This window comes from Grus americana, chromosome 25, assembly GCF_028858705.1.
Source record: "Grus americana isolate bGruAme1 chromosome 25, bGruAme1.mat, whole genome shotgun sequence".
Taxonomy (NCBI): Eukaryota; Metazoa; Chordata; class Aves; order Gruiformes; family Gruidae; genus Grus; species Grus americana.
Window position 1 is genome coordinate 6,738,381 of NC_072876.1, and position 9,459 is coordinate 6,747,839.

Sequence of the window (9,459 nt, forward strand, 5' to 3'; positions counted from 1 at the left end):
GTAGAGGCTGATTTTGGTCTGCACTGCACAGTGTAACTGAGAAATTTTCTCCATGACTGACTTTGAAATGTCATTAAAGTTATTTTTATGCAAAAGGTTTTGGTGTATCTGTCTAAATAGCAAATATACAAATGATGCTTTAAATATTAATATGAGAGGGTGCTTTGCTGAATTTGTCAATTGATTTCAAGCTATTATGTATAGTACACGTAGGAGCATTTGCTATTTTTGCTGCCTGCAAGAAAATGCAAGTAGCAAAGAGAAGCTATTGGTGCACTTATAGGTGCACTGGAAGGAAGAGGAACTGAAATGAAGATGAGAACAAGTCAGCCAGTCACACCAGTTGGGAAAATGGGCAGGGCAAACATGAAAAAATCAGAAGAAATCTATTACTATTAATTCCAGATTTTCCTTTACCTGCAGAGAAAAATGGGAAGAAGGGGAAAGAGGACTAATTTATGAAAGCTGATCAAATATATATCCATATATTTATATTTGGAAATGTTATTAAAACATTGCAGGTTTGAACCAGATCTAGAGTGACTTACCAGCTTAAATGGGATGTAAGTAATACTTTCTCCCCTTTTCAAGAGCAGAGATCACTGTAAGGACTTGCTTTATCGCCCCCCCAGCTGCATTAGGTGGCCCTGCTCATCCCCGCTCCTCGTGGCTTTGCCGTGCCGGCTGGGAGAGGACAGGCATAATGATGCTCAGACACCCTAAATCATTCTTAACTCCTCTGAATTGAATCTCCAGCCCAGATATTAGCTTCTTTTTAGGGAGAAATAATTTATGTCTTCCTGTCCTTTGGCATGTGGCTTTCTGGAAGACACAGACGAGACATCACTGTAAATAAGCTCAGTGGTAACATGCAGTTATATAAAGCCCTGGAATATATAGGATTTAGGATTTATTTTTTAATGTAGCTTATGATCTTTCTAGTGCTGCTTGCAGTGCTCATGGTTTATAGTCCTACCCCTGCTTACAGCCACATCTATTCAACGGCCTGTTCTTACGCAGGTTTTGCTCGGGAGATTACAGCAATACGCTTGCAGCAGCAGTCCTGGATCAAGGTGTACTGTAGCTAGAAGGGAAAAATAATGGATGGGATCAAAATGACAGCACAAGATATACAACCAAATTTTAAAAAGGCACTACGAGTTTCAGCTGCTCTCAGCTACTGGTATTTGTTTCTCTTGGCTCCAGCTTTCGGTCATGCTGAGCACCCAGCTCCACCGTTTACGTGAGCTGGACCCGAGAACATTCAGCATCTCTCAAAATCAGGCTTGCCATGACGCAGGAAGGACCCCAAACCCGAGGATTAGCTTCCTTACCTGGACACTGGGGATGAAGAGTAACGGAGGAGCCTGTCACAGGGATGCACCCCCAAGGGAGCGTTGTCTCTGCCGTGCGGGGGCTGAAGGAACCTTTGGGACCCACACAGCCCCTTTACTCCTAACACGCACCCAGGAGTGGGTCTGGCCGCCGGCGCCCTGCAGAGCCTTGCTGCCCATCCCCTTCCCTTTGGAGCCAGAGCACAAGCCGAGGACTCCAGACAGGATCCCCTTTGCTTTTGCAAACCTTGTGCCAAACCAGTAAAACAAGAATAATTTGGATTTATTTATTCTCCACACAAAAGTGGCTTATTTTTATTAAAAGCAAATACAATTTATTTTACAGCCCCAGCTAAGCCCTCCTACCCCCACCCTTTGCAAGTATACCCACAAACCTTAATCTACAGTCAGCTGCCAGGAAGAAGATCCACCTACCACTTTTCTTCACCTACATTGCTTCCATCAATTAAAAAATAGTAGTAAATATTCTCTGTAGACAGCAACATCTAAGGTTCAGATTTATCAAAGGCAAGGCCCACAATAAAGGATGGACAGGAGCTGGTCCGTGCACCTTTTGTGTCTGATTCTGTCATGGCTTGGTCCCATTTCTCTAGAACTACTTGTATTTTAACCTTTCCTGATTAATAATATTCAGGAACGAAAGACTCTGGGATGACATACCTGTACTGTGTCTGACAGACTTGGCATGGGGCTTTCTGCCAATCATGTAATTACAACCTGCAAGGCAGCGTGAGCAAGTTTTTAAATTGTACAAAGGCTCTTGTGTTTCTGTACTTAAAAAAAATTCAAAGGCACAGATGTTTGTTTTTCTTTTCTGATGAGAAGTAGCACGCAGAGGTGGAAGAGAGACATTTCCTCTCAGGAGAAGCATTTGCATTCTAATCATTGCTGCTTTATCTTGGAGCACGAAACTCAAGAAGTGCGATACTCCACAAATAGAAGTCAAAGTGCTCGGTCTCCTTTCACTAGCGGAACAAGAGAGATTGCTGCTTGCTCAGTAGCTGACAGATAAAAAGTTAATGGTATAAAGCACAAACCAGGTGATACGAGAAAATGAAGCAACAGCACAAATAGCAAAAAAATCAAGTTCTTAAAAATTGGTGTGCATGAGCAAAGGGCATTTTTGTTTGGTCCCAGAAGAGGAGACGGGATTTACCACGTGTGTGAACAAGTTCTGCTCTCTGGGGGAATGGCAGCAGTTTGGAGGGGGTGCAGGATTGCTACCCTGAATTACGCTGCTGTCATGAGATCCTAATTTGACTAATGGCATTTGACCTGGTTGCATTAAGCTGTAGCCCCAAACTCAACAGTGCTGGAGAAAAGAGTTCCCAGGGTAAGGATGCGGGGTTACTTTAAAGGAGCACAGGGGTGCACGGGGCAAACCTTTCTTTTACAAGCTGTGACAAAGGCGGGAGGAGGTGGCACGTTCTGATGCCTCTCCCAAAAACAAACCCCCCCAAATTATTAGATCTTGGTTCACATCAGCATAGTTGAGTTTCACAAAATGCCTTCATTTATCCTGCTCTTATTCACTCTTCCCTGGTTTCTGCTCGGGGTTGTCCTTCCAGATGCGGATGGTGAGGCAGGTCGCCATGGCCAGCCAGCCCAGGTAGGGCACCATCAGCAGCGCCGCTATCTTGTTGATGCGGTACCAGGAGCACAGTGTGCCTATCGCCAGGCCGTCCAAGCACAGGATGTCAACCAGGGCCTGCAGAGCAGAGAGAAGACGGTGACTCTGGTGCTCGCTCTTGGGAACACGCAGCGGTCTTCCCAGCACGACTACAGACTGTCCTACTCACGGTGGCGAGATGGAATAGGAACGGGGGAGCTTTAGCACTGATGGCTCTTTTAGCGAGCCTAAACCCCAGGACCTTGGCTCTGAACACTAATCAGTGAGATCTGAACGTATCGCACCAGGAGCCAAGACTAATGTTAATTTTTTTTCATTATTGAGTTCTGCAGATTAATACACTGTGATGATCAGTGTCCCCCTCTGCTGATAACGCCTATGCAGACAGATCAGAAACGTGCTTATGTTTGTTAGTACTGATGGCTAATATCACTTATCAAACTTTCTAAACATACTTTTCATCCACAGAGTGACAAAATTCGGATGGAAACAACAGTCCCACTCTGCATCTCCGTTGCCTCCTGGCCCTGGCACCTCAGGTGAGTGCTTTTTGAATATATCACAAGTCCAGCCCTGCCGTGCCTTACCTTCGTGCACATCCTCTAGCAGGCTCCGCAGTGCACAGGCCATTGTATTTGCTCGATAAGCCACTCACAGCTAACGTGTCCCCCCAGAGATGCTAACCGTGCTGCTTGCCGGCGCAGGGTGTGACTCCCAGGAGGACTTATCTCTAGCCCCGAATCCTTAACTCGGCGATGCAGCAGCTGGACTATCGGCTCCCTGATCTCCCGCCCTGCTTGCTCAGGCCGGCTATCTGCAAGGCAAGAGCAGGGCGAGGGGTGGAAGGGACTGATACCATTGTCTAGAGCCAGGTGCAGCGTGAACTGTTTCTGAGCAAAAGCTCTTCTTGCACTTCTCTTTACAATTGCATAATGCTAGTTAGAAAATCTCCAAACGACCCCAAAACTCGTGGCAGGGAGACCGGCAAACAAGCCTCCAGCAGATGAACGATGGCCGGATACGTTACCATCTTCAGGTTACGTGCACCGAAGAAGAAGGGAGGCCAAGCCCAGTTCAAGGCCAGCTGAGCCCCGTAGAGGCCGAGCGGGACGAGAGCTTTGCTGCTGCAGCCACCCAGGTCATTCCATATCAGGTAGGAGGCATAGCTGTGAAGAGGGAAGCACATCAGTGTTTTGCAGCGAGTAAACCCCTAGTACAGACAAAGTCTTTTCCTGTAAGATCGTTTCGCAATGAGAGATTTGCAGGACAGCTGCATCCGTGTCGCGTGCTGCTCCCAAGCCCGTGTCACACCTGCGTGGCCCGTGCAATGTCCCCAGCACAGCGGCTGGTTTTAGTGTCCGTTTACAAAGCTGAGCACGGGCTGTGTCCCTGGCCAAAAGCATTGCCTGCAGCGTGAATCTGAGGAACTTGGCCCAGAATTTGGCTCAGGCTGTACTTCATCTGCTGGCAACGAGCACCCCTGACACGCCCTGCCGATTCGGGTACAAGGGATATCCCAAAAGCAAACGGAAGAGTTGGAAATGTCTGTTCTTCCCTGCACCAGAGACAGCGGGACAAGAGAGGGAGCAGGAGGCAGAACTTACCCCATGCCAGTGTACAGGACAGTCCAAGCGACAGGGAATATTTTGCGGGGTGGACACCATGAAGGTTTTTTCAGCTTCTCATACCAAACGGGAATTTCTTTTCGATTAATGAACCAGCCAAGGAAGCCTCCAACATGAGGCAGGACAGTAAAACCAACAGTATAAGCCCACATCCTTCCTTGGTGGCTTGAAGTAGCCCTTTGAGTGCTGTAAGTTAAAAACAATAAGTGATTATCACTGTAAAAGGACCTTTTTTCCTACTTGGATCTTTCAAGCTTTTTCTCTAATTGCCCATATTCCACTTTAGTCTCTAAGGCAGAAGGTAAGTATTTAATATTGTATTCAGCTCTGCTGACTGCCCTCTGCCCATCTCCCGAGCTCTGAAATAGGGGTAATTATTTCTGTCACAGTTACATTTTTCCCCTTGATCTACCCAGCAAAGTGCCTCCCCCCTGCTATTTCATGGCTTCTTACAATATTCGTGTGGCAGGGTTCAGCCAAGGCAGTTATATTCTTAGAAGACCAAACTGCAGCTACTGTTATCATTCCTCCTCTGGATACCCAAGTCAGACAGCACACAAACTTTAATGTACGTTCATGGGGGCTCCGCATCTCAGCAGAGCTGTTATCTCTCCTCTGCATGCGATTCGGAATATAAAACTGCAGACAGATCATGCCCAGAAACCCCCGTCCATTATGACTTCATCTAATTTTTCACCATGGATTTATATTTTAAATGAGGTCTATAACAAGACAACACCCTTACAGCAAATTGCAAGTGCTCAGTGAACCTTGTTTAATCCTCCCTGCAGAGGTGGATTCTCACCTCTGTAAACAGGTAAACTGAGGCACAAGAGTAGTTTCTTAATTTGCTCACAGTCTTCTTCTTGCATAAAAGGAAGGAACATTTACTTTAATAATTACATTATGCTCCCAGACAAGGCAGCTGTGATAAGGATAACATCTAGCATTTCATTCTCTGTCCCGGGTCTCCCCTGCCGTTAGCCGCAGCAGCGCTCTGAACCTGCCAGTCTTTGCTCTCTGTATCCACCTGCCCTTGCGATCCATTAAGGAATTAAACCCAAATTAGCATTCATTGGGGATAACACACAGGGTTCGCCAGGAGCACAGCAGTTTTGTGCAATCAGCAGAAGCGCAAACGCACTCGGGAAAGTTTGGGGTTTAGCAACACAAGGAGAGAGAAGCAGGCACAGAAAATTCCCTCGCCCAGAGAAATGTCCCTGGCACCCTGAGCACCGGTCAGAGAAACGGGGAGCAGGAGGAGAGGACTGATCTGCACAGGCATCTCTGTTTGGGATCTTAATTCACAATTAACACTGTGCTATATGCTATGCTAATTGTTATTGTTATCATCATGCTACAAAGCATTCCTCTTTAGAAACGCACGCCAGCAGCACGAGCCAATTTACACATCAATAAGGAACAAATACCCCAGACACCATCTCTAACTAACAGTTCCTTTACCAGACAATTTATAGCACTATTAAAGTGTCTATGGAACCAGAAAATCAAATGAACACTGAGAAAAATAATAGCTGTTAGTCCTGCTTTTAAAGTGTAAAACAGCACCAGCTGAGTTCTGGTTCCTCTATAGCACTTCAGCAAAGAAAAATGGGAAAAAGTAGATTTTTTTTTTTTTTCCCCTCCTCCCAACTCCTTTGCAGTTGCCAGACTAACCCGATAGACTGCAGAAGTAACTGAGGGTTGAAAATAACACTGTTATAAACCCTTATTTTGTCTCTCAGCTGTTACAACCTGACGGGTAGGAGCTGTAAAAAACCTTACCGTCTCTTACTGCCTTTCTCTCCCTTGCAAAGAAAAAGGGTTGGACATCCAAGGCCAGCCTCTGTCTAATGCTGGTGCTGCTATACAGTGAAGAAATTGTCCGTTGAGTTTTACCTAAATAGCAGAAAAAAGGGTGTGTGTGCGTGCGCCGGTGGCTGTATCAGATTACACAAGAGAGCCCACGTTCGGCGAGAATTACAGGAGATTTGGGGGTGGTTGAGCAACCGTGCGCGGGGCAGGACGGGCCAGCGCCGAGGTGTGACATCTGAGGCTCCTCGCGTGGTTCGAGGACGGGGATCTCGCCCGCAGACCGGAGGGTGGCTGTGCGGGGCAGAAGCACCCTTTTATCTGTCAGGGAGCGCAGCGGGCACGCGAAAGTAGAAATTAAAGCGTGTCACGTAGAAATGAACGTGGTAATCGTGTGAGAGCGTGTGCATAAGGGCTCAGGTCCCTAACAGCGGGACGTTTCTGCGTGTTACACGGGTGTGAGCTCTGCCGACGTACTCCACCCGAGGACCCGTCCCAGAGCGTGTCTGTGGGTGCGAGGGCAGGACAGGAGCCCGCTGCACGCGCGGGGTGTCCCTGCCACGGCCCCGCGCTGCTTAACGCCACCAGATGCTTTCGGTGGTCGCCTGTACGCTAGCCTTTCGGCTAAAAGGCGCTGGAAACCACTTGAATCTAAAATAAAGACATTACACAAGCACATTAAATGGAAAAGAAAAAAAGCTAGAAATCAATTTCTGTTAGTAAGCTGTCTGCAAGGGATGGGAAATTAAACACTAATTTACTTCAGTTATGGGTCATTACCTGAATTTCATGGCCGGAGGCAGAATTGCTGGTTCCTAGCAGAATGCGATATTACTATTATAACATAGAACCAATGGGATCTTCTGTTTTATTGGCCTCAGAAGGAAATTATTTTTTCGTGGGAGGGGAAAGAAAGAAAAAAAACCAAACCAGTGTAAAGGGACAGATTTTCAGCTATCATAAATCAATGCGCTGCTATTGCAGCGGTGTGTTTGTACGGTGCCATTGCCACTTGGAAATAACAGATGCAGCACACATTAATCAAGCAGTAGCCACCTGCATATTCTCTCAGAGTCTGTTGCTATTTGCAATTGGAAACTTCTGTCGTGCAATGATGCAGCTACTATATGTGACCGAATGGTTTCCACTGCAGTCAGCCGCTTCTCCGCTGATGCTGTCGTCCTGCAGATTGCTGGGCAGCGTCGCCTTCGCCAGGCTTCGGCACCTTGGTCAGAAAGCAAGCCGTTCCACGCTTTTTCGTTGGTAGTATTTTCTTCCCCGGGCTCAAGCACAAACCCATGATTACTGGTTTGCTTGGCACATAGCAGTTGTATTCCCAGGCTATTTTAGAGTCTAATACGCTGGAAGAATTAAAAATCAAGGGTCAAATCACGTGCTCTCAGTAAATCTGTGAAGCTGCGGATGATGCTGCGTGACTGGGGAAAAGCAAATGCAAAGAGGAAAAAAAAATAGCAGAGGCAATTACAGGCCTCAGAGTCGTGTACCAGTCCTACTCGAGCTCCGGGGCGAAGAAAGGGGTAAGTGAAGATGTGGAGGTACCTGGAAAAATGGGATAATATCCAACAGGTTTGGCAGAAGCGGCTCACGGCAGGCTGGGTGCCGTTGCCCGGGCAGATGCCCGTTTCCTAAAGCGGACGCGGTGCACCTCGCTTGTCCGGACTCTGAAGGGCATCTGTCCCAGCGCCTCCGAGGTACTGGTGGAGTTGGGGATGCTGGCAGACGGCTGGGGGGCTGCTGGGCAGGGGGGGAGCGCAGAACGACAAGGATCGGGTTGGGGAAGGGTCGTTGGTGGCACCAACCGGGGATCAGCCCTGGGACCCAGCGTGATTTTAAATATAGCGCAAGGACGTGCACAGACACGCCGAGACAAGCGCGTGTGCGCGCCCCAGGCCTCCCCTTCTGCACGTGAGCACACGCAGCGGGAGAGACCGGTCCTGCAATAAACCGGAAAGACTTTCTCTAGCACAATATTGGTTTTCCTCTGTTACCACAGATATATGTCTCAATATTTCTGGTTTGAATCATTTTACAGTAACACAAGATGAAGTAATACTACCTCTTAGTAAAATCGTTTCTGTACTAGGTCTTGGCGTGCGTCTGATTATTAAGGTAACATCACTGCTGGGTTTCAGACCACTGCCGCATCGCTGCAGCGTGTTTTCATGAGAGCGCAGACATGGGAGAGCGGAGTTACACAACTGTGTTTGTTTTCCTCTTCTTAGCAACCTTTGCACATTGTCCCAAGAGGTTCTCAGTCTATGCAAGATTAATTGCTCAAATATAAAAGCCCCGTTAACCTGAATATATTATTGAAAAACAGCATATTTCAATCTGCCCTAGTTTTGAAAATAGAGATGCCGGGTCAGCTCCTGGCATAAATCTGCAATGCTCCTCGGAAGCCAGCGGAGCTTCTCTGATTTACATCGGCAATAAAGTCATCGTGGTTTGCCTGCCGGTGATGAGAGCCTGAGTGCGCTCGCCCAGCTGCCGCGAAGGAGGCAGCGGTGGCCAGGGAGGCACCGTCCTGGCCATCACCATCTTCTGAACAGCCCACACCTGCCAGCCTTGACCTTGCAAAGTAAAATGTTTCATTATTTCAGTATGGGAAGCCATTCAAAAAAAAAAAAAATAAAATGGCTAGGTTTAGTTCTAATGCATAAAAGTGTGTCTTTACAAGTTTTCAGTTATGTTGAAATAAAAATTTCCGGATAATATGAGATGGTACGGGAATCTCCAGCTGGTCACTTGGTCTTTCCCCACGTGGGCTGAGGCGGCCGTGGGCAGGCCAGCGCCGGAGCTCACAGCCCCTTTAAACTTGGACATGAATTACTCCATGAGCTGAACCTTGCAGCTTGAATTTCCACCCTCTCCCCACTAGAGGGAATTTTTAGAACAGATCCGTCTTGGGGTCGAAGTCCAGTTTTCGGTGTGTAAGCAGCATTGCTGCAGGATGCTGCTGTATCTGACGCGCAGGAGCTCTGGCCCTTCTGTAAGGCACCAGATCCTCTCTCGGTCC

At 47.6% G+C, this 9,459-nt stretch overlaps 1 protein-coding gene across 1 annotated transcript; it reads right to left on the reverse strand.

Moving 5' to 3' along the window:
• Nucleotides 1-1,607: 1,607 nt before the first annotated feature.
• Nucleotides 1,608-6,561, reverse strand: TSPO2 (translocator protein 2). Its single transcript, XM_054803701.1, has 4 exons — nucleotides 6,396-6,561; nucleotides 4,590-4,796; nucleotides 4,013-4,151; nucleotides 1,608-3,063 (listed from the first exon to the last, which is right to left on the reverse strand). Exons 2-4 carry the CDS (start codon nucleotides 4,760-4,762, stop codon nucleotides 2,881-2,883), a joined length of 495 nt encoding a protein of 164 aa, XP_054659676.1. The 5' UTR covers nucleotides 4,763-4,796; nucleotides 6,396-6,561; the 3' UTR covers nucleotides 1,608-2,880.
• Nucleotides 6,562-9,459: the final 2,898 nt, after the last annotated feature.

Coding starts and splice junctions, on each gene's coding strand:
- TSPO2 (XM_054803701.1), bottom strand. CDS start 4,762: ATGTGGGCTTATACTGTTGGTTTTACTGTCCTGCCTCATGTTGGAGGC. Junction 4,152..4,589: donor GTCCTGTACACTGGCATGGG/GTAAGTTCTGCC, acceptor CCCTCTTCACAG/CTATGCCTCCTACCTGATAT. Junction 3,064..4,012: donor GTGCACGTAACCTGAAGATG/GTAACGTATCCG, acceptor TCTGCTCTGCAG/GCCCTGGTTGACATCCTGTG.